The following is a 23240-nucleotide window of genomic DNA, read 5'->3' on the forward strand; positions in this document are numbered from 1 at the left end:
ATAAGGACTTCTTCCCCTAGTTACATCTATAAGAATGTCCGGGTTGACTTCCACTAGTTGTTAGCTAGGTTTGTTAGATTGTATGTTGCATAAATCACATTTTGATCATCTGTGTAGAACAACGCCTCAAAAATATATTCCAAGCGTTCAATCCAACTATCTGCATCCATAGAATTTAACCTGCCATTGAAGGTCGGGGGTCCTGATGAGAAAATTGCTCCAACGTACAGCCAACTTGCAGTGCCCTAGGTGCGGCGTATTGACTAGTAGCCATCTATTGGGAAAACCAGGTTGTTGCTGCGACCAAAGCATCTAAATTTTCATTTTGACCAGATCTATAAGTGTTCCTAGTGCCAACCATGTTCTGATTATGCAACAATAATAATAATAATTTTGACTAGATCCAGACATGTTTCAATAAAATAATAATAATTATGAAACAAACAACAACAACCTCCTAGTGTCATCTATTGAGAGCTATAAACACTTTATTCTATCTTAAATATATCTTACTAACTCTTGATTGGGCCAGGAGCATTCTAGGGGACCTTATTCTTTCCAAGAGTCTGTAGAATCTCTCAACCTAGGCTTTGATATCATTTTGTAACATCCCATTCACTAGGTTAGGGATGTCACGTACACACATAACTAAAGCCAGGTAAGAGGCTTGTATAATTAAAAAAAAAACATTGTTCCTCCCAAAAGAAAACTTAAGTTAAAATATTATTTAAAACATAGTCATAATATCCAAGTTTCCAAACCAGATAAATGAAAAAGAAATCATAAATATAGTCTAAAGTTCATTAGTCCGCTCCTTCTAAACTTGGCCCACCTGCTCGTAGTCTTCGTTCTCCTCAACTGGGTGGTAAGAAAATAAAATAAAACTAAAATGAGTCGAAGACTTAGTAAAAACTCACCACAATGTAAACATAATAAATAAAAGGCTTTCATAAAACTTTCATGCTAAAAGAACAAAATTCTTGTCATATCATGCTGATACTCATGCTCATGCTATGCATGACTGTCTTATAGCATGACTGTCTTAATTTATCTGAATTAATTAATTGATCTGACTAGCCCACACACTTAATCCTATGTGTAAGGTTGTGCACCAGTCCCACATCCAGCTGCAGCAAGGGGAGCCGCTAAGTAGTATTTTGACATATTACGGTGGATTATACTTGAGTCTGTGACTTACACATCCACCTTGAATACTGAACTGAAATGCCATTTGATTAACTGATATGATCTAATCTTATCTTGCACTTGAATTTAAGATAACTTACGTGTCTTATGCGACGTGAGATGCATGGCATATATACTAATATAAATAATTGTAAAATGCTGAACTTGAACATGATGCAGAAGATTACATGATCATGTGCTATGATGATTGATATGCTTACACAGATCGTAACATGCATGGTACATAAAAAGAACGGCTATAAAAGAACTAGGTTTAATAGTAATAGTCTAACTATGTGCTAATCCTAATTTGTGATCAAATTAATTTCCTCGAAACATTGATACAAAATATCCTCCTTGTATCTCTTTGCCCAAAAGAAATACTATACATCACTAAGAATTCTAGTAATCGTATTTTGACACTCCATTTCATAATTGAACTCACTATAGTGAATAATAAATTTTAATAATGATTTTGTTACTTCTAAAACAAATACTATTATTATTTAAATTCAAATAATTATCCATTCTTTTAAATCATAGTTCAGTAGAAATTTAGATTAAAATCTATGAAACAATTAGTGGAAAAATCATAAACTTAAACAATTTAAACTGTTTTATTGAGCTTTAACCTATTATTATCTTCTATTGGAATTAGTAATAAAATACTTAAGTTTAAATTAAGTCCAGTAGAACAAGAAGCCCATGTAAATAGGACAAGTTAATCCTGTTTTGTCATAAGCCTCACAAAAAGCCCAAAATGTACAATATATTCTATTCGGACAATTCAATTTGTTGAATCGGGTGATTTATAACATGTTTGAATCTAAATTGGATATTTCGGTTTTAATAAAAGAAATATTAAAAATACCTATAATGCAATTCAAACATTAAAATCACATATAAAAGGATTTAAGATAAAGTAAATAACTTAATGTCGTACTATGTCTTTTGTTAACGCCTAAAAATAATACAATGGGCCGGAAGGGGAAAAAGAGACATTCTCAACCCTTTGAAACTATTCGGGCATCGATCGGTGCTGTATTGAGCCCCCAATGGTTACGGTTGTGTGGTGTCCATGCTTGTTTCCATGACAGTAAATAATAAATAAATGCATATAAAATAAAGAGAGGACAAGCAAATTAAAGTGATTCGGTGTAATACCTACGTCCACGGGAGGTTATGAGGAGGAGATAATCCATTATAATATAATTTTTTTTACAATCTCTCATGATTTTTTATCCTCGCTATACAATGGAGATCGGAGTTCTATATTCTTGGGAGATCTCTTTACTGGAGTCATTGGCGTGAGGTTGAAGAAGTTGGAGGAGAAGTTGAAATCCTCCCAAAAAGTCATCTAAAGGCCCCCTTTATCTTTTGCTCCTCCCTTACTTTATGGTTTATCTTTTCTCCTTTATGTCACATCTTTACTTTTCCTCCTGACACCCTTTCTTTTCTCAGCCTTTGTCCCCTTATTCTCTCTTCTTCCTCTCTCCTTCTGTTGGCTTCTAGTAGGGGCCTTTTGATGGCTGGATTTTTTATCTAAGCCTAAGATACTTTATCTCCTCCAATTCTATCATATTTTTATAAAAGAAAAGAAATTCATTTCTTAAATACAATAAAAAAAATATAGTTTGAATAATTTGGAATCAGTTCAAAATTGATCTACAATTAGTTGAATGAATTGGTTTTATGAGCGATTCAAAATATGCATTGAAATATATTATGTTTTCAACCATTTCAAGTTCAATTGGCTGAATTAATTGAAATTGAACCCCTTCTGAGCCATAATTGTAACCATCAATATTCCCTACTATTTCAAAAGAGAATAGAAGCAATTGGACTTTTGATGGTCCATAGACCTTTACAAGTTTGGGCCGTTAGCGGATCCAAAGCTGCTCCAAGTCCAACCAAATACAATCGGCCCATATCTGAAGTTGGTAGGTGGCACAGATTTTTGAAAAAATCACTTCGTTTGGAGAGTTCTGCGATAACGATTGAGAAAAACCAACGTCGGTAGAAGTCAAAACTCGTGCCAAAAGCCCAAGGAGGAATGCCGCCCCCCTCGTGAATTCCATGATTCTGTTTCTTTATTCATCTCTTCCTGAATGGTTTCCAATTTCAACTCAATGTGCTAAAGGGTGAGATGGTATATATAGCTTGTAGTTGAGCTTCTTCGTGTTGTTTCATACCTTTAACTACAAACAAAAGTTTTGGTGAGGCGCATGCGATCGGTTTGTCGGATGTGAAGACAAGGAGTTGGAACTTTGCGCTAGATTTTTGCACCAAAACCCGGCATCTCCATTTCTATGTAAGCGACTCTCTTGCCTTCCAGTTAGGATATGCAGTATGCATTCTTTGGTTTCGTTTACAAGTAGAGAAACTAAAAAATGCTGGTTCTCCTACTGGTTTTTCTCTTTGTTGTTGTGGGTCTTATTGAAATGAAGACATGAATCGCTGCCCAAGGAGAACCTTCTCTCTCTTTTTGTTTTATTTATTGAAACAAATTGCGCAAGAAGCAAAATGTGTTTTGGCTTCTTTTGAATCATTATAGCAGCTCGTCAACTTTATCTTTCGGCCGCGTAGCAGGCCCTCGATTCTGGGCTTCCCTGTTTTGTTGTTTGCTCCATGTTCTTGACTCTTCTTTCCACGTATGTTTCATTTGAAGACTTTGATTTTTCTTGTAGGATATAGAGCGATCTTAATTCCTACTTTCACTGTCGCATCGCAATCTCATCGACAGAATTATGTTTTTATTTTCTTCAAAAGATTGCATTATTGCTGATAATCTCGTTACATATAGGCAATAAGTGTATTGAAGATACATAATTCCATTGCGTTGTTGTTGATAATCTCGTGAGATATGGCCATTTGATTTTCCCGCATTGTTGTTTTCTTGGAAAAGCTGTTGTGTAAAAAAATCAAATTATTTGTCTTGCATCTTGAGTTAATAAATTAATTTCACCTTGTGTTTGATTTACAGTACATCTTTGTTGGTAATTTCGTGAGATATGGCCATTTGATTTTCCTACATTATTTCTGTTTTATTGGGAAAAAAATTTTGTGGGAACAAAATGTCACTCTTAACACCTCGAACACCCTCCAGTTGCAAGAATGCGACTAAATTGCAGTACTTGCAACAAATCTCATGTAAATGTCTTTAGGTAAAACACAATGTACAAGTACCACCATAAATACTTTATCATGAATTTACAAATAGTGAACAGGCGCAACTTAAGTTACTCTATACAACAATGATTTATGCAATATTATTTAGGTGGCCACGTTATTGTTGAGGGGTTGATCCCTGTTGGCTGGTAAAAACTATAATCTTCATATGCGTGTGTGTGTGTGTGTGTATGGGTGCAAAATATTTCTGGGGGGCAATATCTCCTTGGAGAGAACCCGATGTTTTATCAGGTCCATGTTATGTGGGTGTGTTACACTGATCTGGGGTTTAATCGGGTAAAAGACATATTGTGTTTGCAGTCTTCTAGATTCATTGTCATATAAAAATAAGCCAAAGAAGGTCGAGTTAATTAAAAATTACCAAACTGCTTCTGCAAGTTGGCAATCTTCGACTACAATCTTGGACCCTTGTATTTTTACGCTTCTGCGGCATGGTCTGACAGCAATGGATCCATCCTGTGGAGATCCATACAAAATTTTGTAAGATTTGTTTGAGATATACTTATTGAGAGAATGAGAAGAGCTAATCCTCTCCATGCAGCCAGGAATAGAATTTAGCATGCAGGCTTGGGCTTCTTATTCCCCCCTCCCCCAAAATAATCCATAAGGTCCAGAACGGAAGATAGCTAAAGAATGCAACCAAACCTCAATCACAAAGCAATTGATCTTTGCTTTGTGATTGTTGAGACCGATTCACAGAATCCAGTTGTTGGGAGGACTTCTTTGTTTTCACGATCTGCTGGTTCTGAAGTGATGACCCCTGCTTATCTTTTTTTTTTTTTTTTTTTTTTTTTTTAAATAAAAATAAAATACTCACAAAAGCATAGAAAGCATGTAAATCTGTCAACATATAAGAAGTTTGTATCAATCCAAGTATACACGGTTTTCAAATTCATATATTTTGTCCTGTACTGTTCTTTTAATGGAAACATCAATTCCCAATAACATACATAGAACATAGGTAAGTCTGTCATCATATGAGAAGCTTGTATTGGAAATATATATATATATATATACACGGAGAGGGTGGAGAGAGTTGGAAAGAGTTGAATATGGAAGCAACTCTTGTCAACAAACCTCCAATTTATTCAAAATTGTGCCCGCTGGTCATCTCCATTGAGTGATGGAATGTCATGGGGACCCAATATTCAAAATCTGTAATGCATATATATTAATTGTTAGATACATTTTTCTTTTTCACCAATTTGATTCATGACTCTATTTGGCCTAGTCACAGGATAGGGCAAATCAAGCACGTGCCTTGCAGGGCCATTCACACTAGTAATAATACACTGGCGAACAGGTTCAATTTCATAGGTTTTTTTGATCTTTTGGCTTTGTGAACCATAAAATGGCGGTCGCCTCCTCCAAATCCCCCATCTCTTTCTCTTCTATAACTTATCATCACAAGCTTGGTTCTCAAAATTGCTCTATCACCCTGCCGATTCTTCATGCAAAACAGCAAAGAAACTTGGCTCCAAGCACTCTGGTCACTGCTTTGCCAGTTACTGTTTCCAAGAGCTCAACCCCACCAACTACATATTTCAATGAGGTACAGATTTGGGGGTAGTTTTGTTTTTTTTGTGAATCTTGGTTTTTAAACACGCGTTGTTTGTGGTTTTGCAGTTGGTTGAATCATTGATAAATCAAGTGGACTTATCAGAGTCTGAGGCTGAAGCTACTCTGGATTTTTTACTGAACAATCCCAGTGAGGCATTGATAAGTGCTTTTCTTGTGCTGCTAAGAGCCAAAGGAGAGACATATGAAGAAGTAAGAGTTCTCTTTTGTGTTGTTCAAATATAATTAATCTACTTGTCTTTCAATGGAATTTCTGATAGTACATATTCTATTGAAATTGAATATCTGAGTGTAACTTACACAAGATTATAATATTTGAGAAATTTTGAGTCCGCCCAGGTTTTCAAATTTTGAATGGCGTAAGTTCTTTGTTAATAACTTATATCTATGCAGTTTTTCTCTAATAGTTACAAAAGCATGCTTAATGTTGAGACAAATGGACACTCGGCATGAGTGAATAACTATGGGGTTGTACCAATCAAACAGGTTGTGGGATTAGCAAGGGCAATGCTCAAGCATAGTGTGAAGGTAGAAGGGTTGGTTGATGCAGTTGACATTGTTGGAACAGGTGGTGACGGAGCAAATACGGTGAACATATCCACAGGGGCTTCAATACTTGCTGCAGCTTGTGGTGTGAAAGTTGCAAAGGTTGGTATCCTTTTTCATTTCAATTGATGCTGTTCTGATGTTTAGTGGAGTGATTCGAGTGAATCTTAAATTCATATAAAGATCTATGAAATGGTGATTGTTTAAAGTACTTTGCTTTCAGCAAGGAAACAGGTCAAGTTCTTCTGCGTGTGGAAGTGCTGATGTATTAGAGGCGTTGGGAGTAGCTATTGACTTGGAGCCAGAGGTTAGTGCAATTAATTAGGTTTTTCAAAGTTAAATTGAGGGTCCAATGGTACTTAGGTAGTGTGAGCTTCAGTTTAGCTTCTTGTGTGGTGAGAAGTACATGTGTCATTAGCAGCTTATAAATAAGATGCTTTAGGCTTTATAAACACTTTAGGAATGAACATAAGTGTAATGCTCCAATGGAAAGCCCAAACCACATGGCCTATACTCCAAAAGGACTAGTCAATGATACAATTGGAGCCCCATTGGAATATTATAAAGAGCAAGAACTTCTCCTTCCTAAACAATATGGGATCTCATACACCACCTACCTTATTCTCTTACCATATGGGGTATCACAATAAGTCACTCATTATCCATAAAACTTGCAATGATAGGATATTGCCCCTTACCTTATTCTCTGACCATATGGGGTATCACAATAAGTCTCTCATTATCCATAAAACTTGCAATGATAGGATATTACCCCTTTCTTATGATAGAATTTTTGAGTTGTTAGTGCAATAGTAATTAGTTTCTCTTCCCATGGTATTGATTCCAAATCTAGACCCACTGAAACCCCACTGCATATGGAGCAGAGAGCAAGAAAAAGAAATGAGATGCTATTTTGTGTTTGTGCTCAACTTATAGAATATGGAAAGAAAAAATTCAGTACAATTGATTTGTCTATAATAATTTGATTTCTTGTGTTTCATGACTCAGGGGGTGACAAGGTGCGTGAATGAAAGTGGAATTGGGTTTATGATGGCGCCAAAATATCACCCAGCAATGAAGATTGTCAGCCCTGTTAGGAAAACACTAAAAGTGAAAACTGTGTTTAACATATTGGGCCCAATGTTGAATCCAGCAAGGGTTTCTTTTGCTGTTGTAGGTGTTTACAAGGATGACTTGGTAAGTACTTGTACTAAGAAGAGTTGAAATAGTATAATTGTCATCTTTTCCTAGAATAGTATTTCCTGATCATTCCTTTTCATTTACCTCTTCTTTGTTTCTTTGAGTTCTATTAGCAATAAACACTTGGTGGTAGTATGGGCTTTTGCATGCATGATTAATAATTGAAGCTTCATGGACTTGACTGCATCGTTAATATCTCTTAACAACACATTATTAGTATGATCCAACAGATGTTTGTCATTTTTTCTTTAACTACTGCTAAAGGCTAATAGATTTGAATACTAAAACTGGTACCAGAGATAAGATTATCTCCAAGCAGGTACTAATTTGCCAAGATGGGGTCAGTATATCTAAGCTTTTAAACTACGTAGATTCTTAATCATTAGAGTAATTTCCAGTTAGTTTCCAAAGTTTTTATTTAATCTGGTTTTGCCCGAATTGTTTAACAGATGACTGAAAACAGCTTAGCATTTTCTCTTGCTATAGGCTCACCATAGCTCTAGAGTTTATGTTACTATACTTAAATAGAGTGGTTTGCTGCCATTAGAGACTAGATGACTTTAAATAGCAAAATAATAGTGTTGATAGTTTTTGTTTGAAAACAACTATATTTTGTCTCTCCTGTATGAGGATGCACAAATATATACTGTGGAGGGCCTGAGGTTTACTTTTCAAATCACTAGTTGACCACATACCATTTGTCATTTTTTTTCTCATATATGAATGCCCAAGAAGAGTATGATATTCTCTCTGTTCGATAGGTCCTCAAAATGGCTAAAGCACTCCAGCAATTTGGCATGAAAAGAGCATTAGTTATTCACTCAGAGGGCTTAGATGAAATGAGCCCCCTTGGTAAGATCCTTCTTTTTGCAAATGCTAAAAAATGCTTATTGCAAAGTTAAAGGTTGACATACTCAATTCTCTCAGAGAGGTATAATTAAATTTCTTCTTATTCAAATATAAACTATTTGAATGCAGGACCAGGGTTAATCCTTGATGTTACTCCAGAGAAGATTGAGAAGTTCTCATTTGATCCCCGTAAGAATTGTGTCCTTAACTTTTAATTTGTACATCTTTGATTTGTTGCTATGTGTAAATAGTTTCAAATGGAAAAAATATAATGTTTTTCTGGACAGTGGAGTTTGGCATTGCTCGCTGCACTTTTGAAAGCTTGCGAGGTGGAGGTCCAGAGTACAATGCGGAGGTACTAAAGCGCGTATTTTCAGGGGAGAAAGGGCCCATTGCTGATGCCCTTGTAAGTACTTTGGCAATTTAGTGCCTGTTTGGTTTTGAATTTGAGAGCTTGAAAAGTACTTTCAACAGTTTCACTTATAAAAAAAAAAAAGTACTTTCAACAGTTTAAAAGCTCTTTTAAAGAAAAAATTATATGTTTTGGTAAATTTATAAACAGTGTTTTAAACACCTAGAAAAGCTAGAATTTTAGAAAGCTCCAAATTGAAGTTTTTGTTGAAAAGTACTTCTAGAGAAAATACCGAAAACCGGCATAACAACTTTAAAACGTGCTTTAGGCGTAGGTTTACCAAGCAGTAAACAACTTTTTAATAAGAGAACTTTTTAATAAAGCTCTACAATTCAAAGCTCTATTACCTATATCAATCCCAAACAGGCACTTAACTCATAAGGATGCTAATTTCTTAAGTTATTTCTTATGAATGAGAAATCTAGTTGTTAACAAAAAATTAATCAGGTATTAAATGCGGCAGCAGCCTTATTGGTCAGTGGCAATGTTAACACCTTGGGTGAAGGAGTAGCTTCGGCTCGTGAAACACAAGAATCTGGAAAAGCTCTTGAGAAGCTTGATTTGTGGATAGATATTTCCAATGCAAGTAAAACCTGTTTCTTAAGTTAAAAGCTTCATGCTAATCATTTTCCTTGCAAGAGAACTTGGAGATTCAAGGTGCCTCCCAAGATTGCTTTCTTTGGTTGGACTGTGCCCCTTGGTAAAATTCTCACTATTGACAATCTGACGAAACGTGGTCTTTATCATTATGGATTGATGTTATTCATGTAAGAAAAATGGGGAAATGGTGGATCATATATTGTTACATTGCAAGGTGGCCAGTTTATTATTATTATTATTATTTTTTGTGGGATGTTATTCTCAATAGGACCAGTTTGCCATGGGTTATGCCTGGAAGGGTAGTGGATATGTTTCAGTGTTGAAGAGGTCTTCGGGGTAACATTCACATTGCTGCTGTATGGAAAATGATTCATCATTGTATAATGTGGTGCCCCTAGATGGAGAGAAATGGTAGGTGTTTTGAAAACCGGAAGTGTCCCTTGGACGAGTTGAAGAGTTTCTTCTTCAACACTATTTTCTTGGGCTTCTGTCATTGACTGTAACAGGGCTAATTTTCATAATTTTCTTATATCCATTTCTAGTTATTTTCCGGTAGGTATATTCTGTGTATACTACCTATGCACTTGAGCTACGCTTCTTTTCAATCAATAAAACCTTACTCCTACTTATCAAAAAGGAAAATAGTAAACTTCTTTGATCCCTTTTGTTTGATGATTGCAGAAATTGGAGAAAAAGGCTTCCCTTAAGTGCTCTGACACTCGTATAAAAGTCCTTCAGACATAGAAGGATTTCAATGTGATGGATGTATTTATCATTATCATTTGTCTTGCTGTAATAGATTATTTAAACAGCACAAAACTTAAATAATTATATTTGAATAGAAATTTTTAGTAGCCAGATTTTGTAGTTATTAGAGCTTTATGCTTCAGGTAAAAACTTGGGAGAAATTATGCAAAGGATTTCCTCAAAGATCTAAGAGCTCTGCGGTATTTTGATTTTTTTGAAGTGGTCAATTTATTTTACACTGCAAACTTTTTATTACTTTCAAACTAGGAATGATTCTTGGGCTAGATAATTATTAGCCATTCTGTTAGAGAAATGATACTTGTAGTTGTAAATGTGCAAACGTCGCATAATTACTTGAAAAAAGTAAATAAGCATGGGACTCACATGAAAAGAAAATTTTAATAGTGGATTCCATTGTTTTTAAAATGACTACATGACATTTGTACACTTCACGATAGTAGGTAGCATTACTCGGTCCCAAGATAAAGGTTCATAGGCCAGACTCCATGTGTAACTACAGTAAAATTATACAATAAAACCTTGATGCTTAAATGTTTGAGGTAATGGAACGAAATTATGAAATTAATATCTCAGAGTTTGAACAATTCTGCTGAGGTTCTTTTCACCTACTAATTTAAATTGCAAATTGAGTTCATGCTCTAAGTCCATTCCTCAATATGGTTTTTGGGGAGCCACTGATCTAAGTTGCAAAATGATTTTCTCTAAGGTCAGAAATGCAAATCAAATTAGACCTAAAAACTTTTACATCTGATTGAAGGTCACTGCATTTTCATGCAGTTCTTGCATCCAAAATAGTTGCTGCAGCATTGAAAGCCCGTTACAGAATTTCTTCTAACAGTGCTTTTAAAATGGAAGGAAAAGTTAATCCAACCACTTGAATAAATTAATATTTGATAATTCTAACTTCCTTCCATAAGGAGATCCTTATCTTGCACGGCTGTTCAAAAGGATCACCAAAATTTTTGTTCTTATCAACCCAACCAATGGGTTACAGCTTTACCTATTAAGAAAAGAAATTGGATTACAACCCCATGACTCCAATCTAAACTATCACCCATTTTCCATCACTCCCAAGTGATCTGGGAATGATTTATTTTCACTTGGATGCAAAAATGGCTTCTAAATCTTTGTCCAGCTCTCTCAATTTTGACTTGAAATCAGAAGATGAATTTACAGATGAGCTCCCACTACTTTTATTGCCCCAAAACCGATTCCATCTTGTACGACTGGTTGAGGGATCATTTGGAGCCCTACTCTCTTCTTTACTAAAGCTAGCCTTGGCCAGTTCTTTAAGTTGGTTCGACCTTGATTTATCTATTGTGCTTAAACTCCTACCCCCAGAATTCCTGGAACTTTCAACTGAAGTACCCATGACCACATTCAGTGGGAGCCTGCTTTCCAGTTTTTTGATCAACTTCTGTGGAATGAACAGCAGGAGAAATCCGATCAAAGCTATTTTCATACCCCTTGAGAAAAAGTTGTCAGCATTGTCTAGCCGTTTTGTCTGTCTGTACAAAGCATACCATTCATTCATCATTTGTGGTATATATCCAAGTAGAAAAAGTATAAGCATGAAGACCCCAGCTAAGGTCTCATCCCTGTCTGATAATTTCTTCTCCAAGAGAACCAAGAAAGTAGCAAATAAGCATACTTCACTGGAAACTGAGATGATCTCAATCAACTGAGCCTTTTTCTTAATAAATGGCTTCTTAAGAACAAGGAAGAAGAGCTGAAAAGAAGTGATGCACAATAAGGTTACTGTCATGGTCTTAGAAGACCGGTTACCCTTATAGGCACCAGCAATAATCCCTAGTGAAAGTCGTCTCATGGACTCAAGCAGAGTGTAGTATATTCTCAGTATTCCAAACAGCTTCTGAATCAAAGGTGCTTCTGCATCTTCAGTTTCATCATCAGAGGCAATGATTCGATCGCCATGTGTGCTGGGATTGCTCCCTGAAATCTGTGACAGCATGTATTTTGGGGGGCCTCGTAGATCTTCAAATAGAGGGCCTAACTTGATTAGGTAATCAGAGTTGGGTTGGTTTTTCCATGTCCACTGGCCTCTTTTACCAGGACCCAAAGTTACTCTGACTATATGTTGATACCAATGAAATCTCCGGCCTTCTTGATGTACTTCCTTGTATTGAAGTAGCTTCCCAAAAGTAATACCTACAGAGAGGAACAAGAACAACGCCAGCAGCAGAAAAAGCATGGCTCCAAAAAGCAGTATGCCAAACATAATGCCCAATGCCGTTCCTCCTTAATCCACAAAAGCAAGACAAGATTAAATGCAAAGATTTGTAGTTAAAGTTTCATAAAGCATGAAAACTGATGGTAAAGAGGTTGTAAAGAAGCAACAAATTGGGGTTTTGCCCCTGATACATTTTATTGTTACCCTGCAATGACGTCATCAGATAATTATGCTACGATGGCTGCATGTCATGCACAGAGATGTGATTTAAGTTAGTGTTGAAATTCTTAATATTGGAGGAATTTGGACTGCATACTATGTCTTGTTCTAAACCAATATAATAATGATTAACTCCATAAAACTTAGGTGCACAACAAAGGAACATAGTTCACAATTCCATCACCTGTTTGGAAGGTAGGGTAGAAAAAAGATGACTTAATTAACAAGAGAAAAAAAACTAGCTAATTCTCTTGCATATCATGACAGCATTGGAAATTCTTTGATCAAAGAATTCAAGTATAAGAAAATAGTTGAAAGATACTAATATGGGTATTTTCGTGCTTTCTTTTGCACTGATGAAACAGTTAAAGCAGCATTCTTTTGGAACCTTTGCCTTTGCTTGATAGATGCATAGGTAAGGATTCATATGTGACGAAGAAGGAAAATTAAATTTACCTCTGATTAGAGCAACAGAGGCCTCACAAATACAAGGTACTGCAAGAATTATCAGAAATATTTCAAATCTTGGGAGTTCGAGTGCTCCATAACTCTGCTTTCCAGAGTTCTTTTTCCTGAATTTTAGGATGACAAGGAGTAACGCATGCAGCAGTATTAAACTGCCACCAATTGTGGCTAACCAGAACATGCTTCTACCAAAATCCCTCCACCTATGCAAAAGAGTCACCAATAACAAAAGTAAGTGTCTCTAGCAGTTTAACCTTAAGGATTCCCAACCAATATACACAAAGTTATAAGAAGATAAATAATATGGCATTAAAAATTTATCCTTCTGGATTTATCAATAAATTGATAATGAAAAGCATCAGTAGCATTAATGTTTCATTGCATCTATAGAAAATCGTACAACTCAATGATTTGAGTTCCAAATTGTACATGCCCAGAAATATTTTCTTTCTTCTTTTTAATTCAACATGAATCAATAAACAAAAACCAAAACCTTAGGGGGATACATTCCTTTATTACTGCCCTAGTTTTTCTCCTTTATTTACCAACTCAATATTGAATACTTTCAACCACTTGTTTTGTCTCATAAATTCATAAGCAAGTTCATGGACTAGATAGAAAACAAAGGTCCTCATAACCTACCCATTTAAGAGATGTGGATCCAAAATATATTCAGCTTTGGGTTCACTGTTTTGGCTCTGCAGCAACACAATGGATTCTATCATAAAACTTATTCGTCATCTGATCATAGGAATCAAATGCAATAGTGGGGACAAGTACAGTTTCGGACCTCAAAATATGATCTGTATTCCATGGGAGTTAGTGGCAACCCATATACTGAAGCTTTCCTACCCAAAATCTCTTCTTTCCATTTCACATCCTGGAAGTTTCCAGAATCATGAACTTCATACATGGACGATATTGGGTTGTCAGGGGAACTTGAGTCCACTATGACTGGCTGAGTGTGCCCAGTTTCCCATGGAAGACTCAAGTATGGAATGCTCCATTGTAAACCCCTTGCAAATTCATCATACTCAACTGGCAATGTCACTGCCAACCATCTAGACAAAGCAAAAACTTGAATATGGCAAGCAATTCTCTGAATGAACAAGAAAAGGAATGCCAATTAGATTTACAATGATGATGGTATAATTCGCAAGTTTAAAAAGTTATTATCAGTTATTCTAAATGATAGTAAGCTAAAACAATCTACCCACCACAACCTTAAGTGGAAGTTCTTTCAGGTCCATTATTTTTTCTCCTTTCTATGCCAAAAATATAATAACCCCATAGTTCACAAATCCCTACATATGAGAAATCATAAAAGATTATAGGTTGGATATCATACAAAAAGATTCCTTGCAGGATCAGAAAAAGATGAAGAAGGTCTTGAAAGTGCTCCAATGGAGTGAAGGCTTGCAATTGAAACCATGAGCAGCCCGGAAGCAAAAGATGTCACCAAAAAAGAAGCAGTTGCAAGCTTAGAAATCACAGAAGATATTACAGGTACAGAATCTGTAATATACATTTCAGTACCTTACATCAGTAAATAGCTGGAAAAATCAAAGGTAGGAGTGTCCTCCGGGACTTAGATTTCATAATAGAATTAAGATGATGCAAGAGAAAAGAGTAAGAATCCTTACAGTGCCTTACTTGTAGAACATTGGAAGCTAGATTTCCGTTTCCAGCAACATCCCTGGTTACATTTTCAGGAACACTGACAGATACAATATCATGGTCTGCATGTATCTCTATGATATATATGGCTCTACTTATCTCATGAAAGCTGAAAAAGGGTAATAATTATTATTGTAAAGGAGTTAAGATGAGAAACATGTACGAGTAAATGCATTGGCCTTACTAACTGAAAACCAATTCTCATCAACAACTAAAAAAAAATGGAGAAAGGGAGCTCATTATCAAAGAGTTCCTAATTTTGCATGAGTGCATTATAAACGTGCAGATGTATAAGCTTTTGTATAAGTTAACATACATTGACAGAGAAACACAGGTAAAAAGAAGTAACTTGCCTCTGCAAATGCCCTCCATTGATTGATATTTCAGAAGCGTTAAAGCCAAATACAGGCTTCATGAACTTTATCAACATTGGTATGCTGGGTTCTTTTGTCCTCATATTAAATGAGGTACTCAATCTCACAGCTGGCCTCACAGAATCTGGAGGTCACATGTATATCCATGTCAGGAGGTAATAACCAAATCTCATAAAAATTGAAATCCACCTGTAAAGCTTTACTGATTGCTTAGAACATAAAAACATGTTAAATCTTGAATGTTTTTATGTTCGAAGAGTTAAGCAAAGAATATAGAAACTAAAGTTTTACTTCACAAACAGATGATATCTAATCTTCAAATTGTAAACTAATATAGAACATACCATACAAGAATGTTAACGGTGCAATTGGAGAAACTGGAGTCCTTTGTCTGCTTATTATGGAGTTTGAATTAATGTTTAGAGTGACTATAGCTATGGCAGATAGATTTGCAACCTGAAAGGATAGAGTGAAAATGAGGCAAGCACAAAAACGTATGAGAATAAATAGGCACTTAAAAAATACACATGCAATTCAAGAACATTAAGGGCCTGTTTGGTCAGCCCATGGAACTTGATGGCTTCATTGGTATGTCAGATTGTCTCCAACTAACAATTCAACAGTAGTAGTGGGGATTTCAAGATATGCCAACCATCAAGATAAGAATTCTGAAGACAGCAGTTTTTTGGAATTGATCAACTTTTCCTTACAATTAATGGCTGCAACCTTTGTAAGTGTCAGCATTCAAGATGAAGCGGTAGTGCAGTACATATTTATTGCAAAAGATATAAACGAAACACTCTAAATTCATATAACAATCAAACAGGCTTTAAAAGTATGGAACACCATTGGTTATCTGGCTGTAAAAAACACAGAAAGAAGAAAGAAGATTGCATGAGCCAACTGACCAGAAAGCCAAATCTGCGATTCCCAAGGTTTTCCCCACTAATGGGAAGAAGAGTGCCCTGACTTGTTTGGAGGGAATTGACAATTTCTGCAGATGAGTTGAGAACAGGCACTGAAAAATACAGATACACTTTCAGTTTATTATATTTGTTAGTTGCCTGCACCAGTCTAGTTTTGCCATTAAGTTGAAGTAGCCTTTCGAGAATGCTAGTCCTCAGGTTGACAAACACGCTTCTTCTATCTGTAGAATAAGACCATCATGAACAGTGAAAGCAAAGAACAGATTGGCAAGGCAAAGAAAATCCTATCTGTAGAATGTATAAGAGAAAACCCATAAAGACAAAAATCTAAGTTCAGAAAAAGAATTGAGTCTACAATAAACACTTTCTACCCAACACTAAGCAAAAGTTATTTAAAATAGCCGAGATTTTTTGGAAAGCATAAAAATCTGCAGAGATTCTAAATATAAAATAGATATATTTTATGCAGATAGGGGTTAGCTGTTTTGGCAGTCTAGATCATTGATTTCACTATGTGAAAGTTGTCAGAATTGAAGAGCAAGGTATTGATTAGATGGAAATAGGAATGGCTTTGAATATATGTATAAAAATAATTAGTTATATTGGAAAAATCAAAACAATATATACTCTTAACAACCCGTGGAACGAACATTATTACTCACCAAAATGCACATAGAAACTTGAATTTGTTGTTCTTGAAAACTTATTCCCAGCACTGTCAGTACAAAAATTCTTATCCATTACTAATATCACTCGCCCATACTGACTGGTAGATGATAAACCCACAAGGACAGAATACTTGAGGTTTGGCTGCAAAATGATGAGCGAGGATGGTATAACTTGGCCAGCACCATAAACCAGAAGCTGCAAAGAGATTTACAAGAAAGAAGAACATATAAGAATTTGGTTTATTGTTCAGTGAATTAGTAATATAACCTAAATTTTGGTATTCACTTTACATATGAACTCAAGAAGCAACAAGATATTTGTCAGTGATTCCAAAACTTAAAAGAAATATGACTATATGATATTAGATCATACATTGACAGGTGTGTAAAACACATTCCAAGCAATATTATAAAAGATTCCTTTTAGAAAACATCTGAAAATATATCATTGATGAGGTCGATAACCCAAAATTACTGTTTGTTCCAAATGGAGCCAATTATATTAGAGAGAACTCGATTTCATCTTCTCAAAATGACAGTCATACTTCAATAACAGAAAGAAAAGTAAGATTTATTTAAATACTTTGTTGGCCACCAACTCACATTGCAGGCATTCACAGAAGAACATTCGAAACCTCCTCCACCAGTACAGGGTTCGCTGAAAGATATATTTACAGAAACATTTAGAGCATTTGTGAAGGGTGTTAAGGCTGTGATATTTGCTGTAGGTGGAACTGTATCTGCAAAATTGACGTATAGTATAAATCAGCCAAGGGACAATGAAAATATAAGATGCATAATTGCTACAAAATCTTAATTTCTGTGTTTGAAACATAAATTCAATTTGGGGCCGAAATTCTCAAAAGCATACTTCACTTCAAATAGGCTGTGTTTGAACATAAGAATAAAACCAAGAACTGCAATTTACAACATCTTTGTAAGTTGGGATGATGTGATACGAAATTGAGCCCATAAAATGTAATCTAAGCATCAAAAGAAGCCGATTCTATTTATAGTAAAGCTCATGGGAGTAAAATTATCATGCTGAACCAATCAGCACACAGGAGTCAGCACACAGGGAGGCAAAACATTTCATGGCTACACGTTTCCACAAGGACATCATTGAGTTGATGTTAATGACTTCCAAAGTAAAATCCGTAACTCAAATTTGATAAATAATTTGAAGAGAAGTAAAAACAACGAGAAAAGGATAAAAAGGAAGGTTCTCAACCAACAGTCCAGCTATAGTTAGCACAGCCAACTCCTCCAGACCGATTGGTGCAAACCTCAAATGTATGATTTCCGTCCTGCAAGCCTGCATAAAAAATCCTCCTAGCTTCACAATCTGAAGCAATGCCATCATCCAGCTGCATCAACAAGTTTATTAACCCATAATTTTTTGGAAAAATGGCAAAATAGATATCAACGAAAAAAAATCCAAAGTCAATCCAAATAAGACCCTGAGAGAGAGGGAGGGGGGGGGGGGGGGGGGGGGGGGGGACTGGTGAAGAGGACTCACGCAAGCATGTACACACATTTGCAGACACGCACTCGCACAAAGCAACATCTTATTCCAGCTATGTTCATAAGAAAGAATAGGACCACTGAGAATATGACCACATAGCTAGTGTTGTAATTGTGCATTGTAATTCCAAATAGTTCTCCTTGGTAGTCGAAAAATAAAATTTAAGCTCGTTACAACCATAGAGCGTGAAAAAGAGGTCCTATTTAGTTGAAGTGAAGGAAGGAATTATAATAGTCTCAGAGCGCAAGTTCATGCTAACAATCACAACCTCTGTTAAATCCTTCTTGACTTAAGAACCATGAAACGTGTAACTAAAACAGTGGGAAAGAGAAAGTCACAAATCATAGAACCATAATCACGCGAGAGAACGCACCCACAAACAAAGCCAAGAAGAAGTAGCTAAAAGCAATAATAGGAGTTTAATATACCTTACAACTGACGATACAATTTGCGCAAGTGCCATTCCCACCCATGAAAACTTCAAAGACAAATGTTGCTGAGTTGAGATGTGAGAATGCATGAGGAGCCTTTAAGAACTTCACAGTGACCCCTGAGTAATCACAGAGTGCTCTGAAACTCAAAAGAGAAAGAACCCAGCACAGTGCCCATGAAAGCTTGAGCAAGCCCATTTGAGAGTAAACCCCAATAGATGTCGGAGACATCTAGAGGCCAAAATCTATAGGCAAAAGAGGCACATTTGTAAGGTTTGTGCAAAGAGTGGAACAGTTGGAGCTGAGTATGGAAATGGTGGTGAGACTAATGGAAACTGGGAAGAACTGTAAAGTAAAATGTGATTTGAGAGGATGGCCTGTTGGACTGTTTAGTGGATGAAGCTTATGTTAAGGATAGTGTACATGAGATAATGCAAGACAGGTACTTTCATGTCCAGACACAGAGAGAGAGAGAGAGAGAGAGAGAGAGAGAGAGAGACGAGATGAACCTCAGACATAACATGAATAGGATATGAAACCAATCATAAGTATTAAGTTCTTTGGGAATATAGATTTTTTCTTAATGCATCTCCACAGGGTGTGGGCAAGATTGACCATCACGTTGGTATCTAATCCTGTGATTGCTGCTGGGATGGCATCTGCCGTAATTTCATTAAAATAGTTAACATATTTTTTTTAAACTTACTTGAGGTTTAATTTAATTTTTTGACTCATTAAATCATATATTATGTATTTGGAACGGTTGTTTTAATCATTTTTCAAAATAAATAATTTCAAATAGCAAATTATTAACGCATTTGATCTCAAACAACTCAATTGAAGCGTAAAACATACAATTACCCCCATCACCAAATTAAAGATAATAGTTGATAGAAAGAAAACAATAGATATTCTCTCTCCTTAATTGCATGTCCGAATTAGATAGAAGCAACCATATCATGCAAGTCTTACAACATTTAATATTGTTCCTATAATATTTTTAAACAACATAAATCTCACATATCACTTAATATTGTATCTATTTCTCAATATTAGATCATTAAATTTATATGCTTGTTTGGTTACATAATTCAGATGATATAAGATGTTTTGTTGAAAATTGAATAAAATATTATTATAATATAATTTTTTAATATTAATTTTGTTTTTGAATTTAAAAAAGTTGAATTTTTTATTATATTTTGTGTGAAAAATTAATAAAATTATAATGATTATATGAGATGAGATATGATAGTTTAATTTTCTGTAATCAAACCAGTATTTAGTCAAAGATATTAGAGAGAGTTTGAATTAAGAATGGCATGTCACATCTTCATTATCTTTGACACAGCTTATCCAAGGGAAAGGCATGTTTATGGTACATGTTTGCGTTACTCCTTTATTTTCTTGTCCATATGTTTCTTCCCACAAGTTACACGACTTTGGATGACAGCATAAGGAGTATACATAGGCAAGAAAAGGACAACAAAATGGCAAAACTTGAATTTTTTTTTCCCTCTTTCTGGTCCTGAGAATTAATGATAAAGCCCTCAGATTGGGCCCTCGATCGGAATTTAACAATTACCACTGTGCATTGGCAAGAAACATTTCCACGTGCATGGACAGCTTCCAATGACAGAGAACCATGTTGCCCTTTTCATATGTGTTTTGTTTAATGTTTTCTACCAATTATGTAGGTCAGTGTCCTCTGATTCGATCCAAAGAGCTCAGTTGTCCAGCTAATATTGTGTTACCCAACTAAGGTATCCTCTCTTGAAAAACATGTCGAATCGTACATGGGATTGTAACCACAAAATGAAGTGATTTTATGGGCCAAACTCCCAAGGTTTAAGAATTTTATGTTTGCAAGTGTAATCTCAACACGTTATAATAAGATCTTGCCGGTTATTTCAAGAGAGAAATTGGGCTGTTTTCAGTGTTGTAGATTGAAAAGTCTCAGAAAAGAGCAGGGAAAGGCTTATCATCAATAAGTTGGGCTAGCTGTATGGACGTATTGTAGTTAGAAAACTCAAGGCAATGTTTCATTCATGTGAAGACAGTATTCCATAATACCAATGTCCATTCCAATCTGGACAAAAACAAAGAGAACACGACAATACGGAAAGTCCCATTATTCTGTTGTTTTGGTTCAAAAAGATAAAGAAACTGTATCTGCAAATTCGTTCCCATTCTTTACTGCTATGTAATGCCACCCCAGAGGAATGGTGTGACGGGTTTAAACTTTAAACAGGGAGGGGACCAGCAAAATTTCAGCAGTAAACGTACAGCCTCTTTGAACAGAGAAAGTGCAGCAGTCTCCGATGGTTTTACCCTTTAGGCCCTACCTAAGCACGGGAGAAAGGAAAGAGACAAAGAGTGATTGCAAATCAAAATCTATGATCTTTTTCATGTACTGACGAATCCTGCAGAGATATCTGTAACACAAAAAGGTCTTTGAAGCTCTACCCCATATCCACTATCCTTCCTCTCCTCAGCCTATCTCCATCCCATCATGTGTTTTAAGACGAGAGGTCTTGTGTGTGTTCCCCAATAGCTAGTGGGTAATTCAGAATATCCTCTCTTATTATGGGTTTTGCTGAATTTGTTTGGTTTAAGTTTGTAGAAACATGATGAATGATCTGTTTAGTTCAGTTTTAGGTAGTTGTTTGAACATGATTTGGAGCTTCTAGAATTTATAATTTATATATATGAGTAATGTTAAATACAGTCATAAAATGTGCGAGTACTGCGTACTTCTTTTAAAAAATGAGTAAATATAAGACCAATGTAAAAAAATAAACTTTTTAATAATAGATTCTATTCTTTTTCAAAAGGAGTAAGTGATACTTGCACAACTCATAATTATATCTAGTATTACTTAGGAACTCCCATGTTAGTTCATTCCAGTTTTTATTTTTGCAATTTTAGTACTAGACCCACCATCGTTGTTGCTTCCTCTTTGCATTGGGATGAAAGTTATCATTTTTAGAGTAAACAATAGCTCGCTTATTGACACGCCAAACACACCATTGATGTTTAAGCCCATTGGATCAGTTAGTGTTAAAAAAGTATATGGTTTTGACTTATTTGTATTACTGTCCTCCAAAGGAGGAGAGAGACTCAAACCCTTCTTCTTCATTGAAGGAGAGGGACACAACCCTCCTCGTCTATTGGAGGAGAGAGACTAGCTTGTTATGGACAACAAAGAATAATAATCTATTTCTATTTATTTTAACCTAACTACAACTTACAACAAAAAATGAACATTACAACAATAAAAACAACTCCAACGGCCATCAGTCATGATGGGATTTTACCATTACAATAATAAAACAACTCCCACGCCAACATTCACCTTTTGCACTATCTGCCCACTTTCCTTTTGCCCATCCACTTTGCACATGAGCTTCCCAACAACTCCCACTTTCTTCACGTGGTATCCTGCGCCCAACACAAGGACGCCCAATGCTGAGCTGACCACTCCACCACAAAGCACAGAAAGCACCATGGAGCACGGGAGAACGCACAACAACCAACGTGAGGCAACCTAGAGCAACTGCTCGTACCAAAACAAAGCATCAAGCTCTATCGCCGTCTGCCTCTCCATGGACGTCATCTCACCCTAGCCCAAGACCACCATCCTCGGCTCAGACCCACTGCTGGTACCCACTACTCGTACCAAAACAGATTAGCAAGCTTCACCGACAAGCAGCCCCACCTCTCCTCAGTCCACGTCTCCAACTCCCTTGCCGTCTGCCTCTCCCATTTCCAATAGCCATGGACATCATCTCGCCTCAGCCCAAAAACACCATCCTCAGCTCAGAACACCTTGCCTCTGTTTTTGTCTTCTCACCTTTCCACCTATCATGTTGAAAGACCATCGAAAGTAGGACAACCATAAACTTCCTTACTGGAGACCTCGGGACAATATAGAAGGTGTTTCACGCCAGTCTTGCCCGTGGACTCTTCACGTCAGTCTCGCAACCTGTCTTCATGTGTTCTCTCCTCCTCGGCTTCATCACCACTCAGTGGGGTTGCTATCACTGGCTTTGTTTGGCAACTGCGTCTCATCTTCTTCTCGATGCCTTTGGGTTGCGCTCGGGAGGTGTTTTCTTTTTAGCTATAGATGGTTACAATGCCATAGCTATGAAAACAAGTACCCGGTGCCCTTTAATCCACCATAACCTCAAACACCGAAGTCCTATTTTCAAATGTTGAAACAAAACATGCCAAAATGAAAACTAGAAAAATAGGAAAACAAACAAGAAAAACAAGAAAAAATAAAGAGGAAGGGAGGGGGAAGTTTTCTGTTTAGCTTTCTGGGTGAAAGATGAAAGCTTCTCTTTCTACGTTTGAAAATTTTAATATATCCGACCAGTATTCAAAGTTCTTAACCCTTTGGTTGATAGAGTCACCACCTGGTTTCTTATTTGTTTA

The 23240-nt window shown here is 36.1% G+C and overlaps 2 protein-coding genes across 7 annotated transcripts; one reads left to right on the forward strand and one right to left on the reverse strand.

Annotated features, from left to right (window-relative positions):
* The first annotated feature begins 3162 nt into the window (after positions 1-3162).
* LOC122289728 (anthranilate phosphoribosyltransferase, chloroplastic-like) lies at positions 3163-10525 on the forward strand. Of its 4 annotated transcripts, XR_006236219.1 has the most exons (11): positions 3163-3496; positions 5606-5926; positions 6001-6144; positions 6439-6600; positions 6722-6805; positions 7507-7695; positions 8460-8550; positions 8677-8736; positions 8835-8953; positions 9407-9659; positions 10241-10525. XR_006236219.1 is itself a non-coding variant. In XM_043096958.1 (10 exons), the coding sequence occupies exons 2-10, from the start codon at positions 5726-5728 to the stop codon at positions 9566-9568; spliced, it is 1212 nt and encodes a 403-aa protein (XP_042952892.1). In that variant the 5' UTR covers positions 3163-3496; positions 5606-5725; the 3' UTR covers positions 9569-10118. The 4 variants fall into 4 exon arrangements, 3 of the variants coding, with proteins under 3 accessions (XP_042952892.1, XP_042952893.1, XP_042952894.1); XM_043096958.1 differs by lacking the exon at positions 10241-10525 and having other exon boundaries at positions 9407-10118; XM_043096959.1 differs by lacking the exon at positions 10241-10525 and having other exon boundaries at positions 5612-5926; positions 9407-10118.
* Positions 10526-11052: 527 nt separating this feature from the next.
* On the reverse strand, positions 11053-19331 carry LOC122289727. 3 transcript variants are annotated; one of them, XM_043096955.1, is made up of 13 exons: positions 18801-19331; positions 18079-18214; positions 17451-17587; positions 16842-17043; positions 16162-16400; positions 15598-15709; positions 15233-15377; positions 14846-14919; positions 14551-14717; positions 13993-14301; positions 13845-13900; positions 13194-13405; positions 11053-12586 (listed from the first exon to the last, which is right to left on the reverse strand). In XM_043096955.1, exons 1-13 carry the CDS (start codon positions 19032-19034, stop codon positions 11424-11426), a joined length of 3186 nt encoding a protein of 1061 aa, XP_042952889.1. In that variant the 5' UTR covers positions 19035-19331; the 3' UTR covers positions 11053-11423. The 3 variants fall into 3 exon arrangements, with proteins under 3 accessions (XP_042952889.1, XP_042952888.1, XP_042952891.1); XM_043096954.1 differs by having other exon boundaries at positions 14846-14988; XM_043096957.1 differs by having other exon boundaries at positions 14846-14988; positions 18134-18214; positions 18801-18862.
* Between the last annotated feature and the right edge of the window lie 3909 nt (positions 19332-23240).

The sequence above is a fragment of the Carya illinoinensis genome, chromosome 12, assembly GCF_018687715.1.
Source record: "Carya illinoinensis cultivar Pawnee chromosome 12, C.illinoinensisPawnee_v1, whole genome shotgun sequence".
Taxonomy (NCBI): domain Eukaryota; kingdom Viridiplantae; phylum Streptophyta; class Magnoliopsida; order Fagales; family Juglandaceae; genus Carya; species Carya illinoinensis.

What these genes read in the sequence shown, in the direction of transcription:
- LOC122289727 (XM_043096954.1), bottom strand. Translation starts at nt 19,034, where the DNA reads ATGTCTCCGACATCTATTGGGGTTTACTCTCAAATGGGCTTGCTCAAG. An exon ending in ATCGCAGATTTGGCTTTCTG is followed by an intron (nt 15,710 to 16,161) that starts GTCAGTTGGCTC and finishes CTATCCTTTCAG; the next exon opens with GTTGCAAATCTATCTGCCAT. An exon ending in AATACAGATCATATTTTGAG is followed by an intron (nt 13,901 to 13,992) that starts GTCCGAAACTGT and finishes GTGTTGCTGCAG; the next exon opens with AGCCAAAACAGTGAACCCAA.
- LOC122289728 (XM_043096958.1), top strand. Translation starts at nt 5,726, where the DNA reads ATGGCGGTCGCCTCCTCCAAATCCCCCATCTCTTTCTCTTCTATAACT. An exon ending in AGATGAAATGAGCCCCCTTG is followed by an intron (nt 8,551 to 8,676) that starts GTAAGATCCTTC and finishes ATTTGAATGCAG; the next exon opens with GACCAGGGTTAATCCTTGAT. An exon ending in GGCCCATTGCTGATGCCCTT is followed by an intron (nt 8,954 to 9,406) that starts GTAAGTACTTTG and finishes AAAATTAATCAG; the next exon opens with GTATTAAATGCGGCAGCAGC.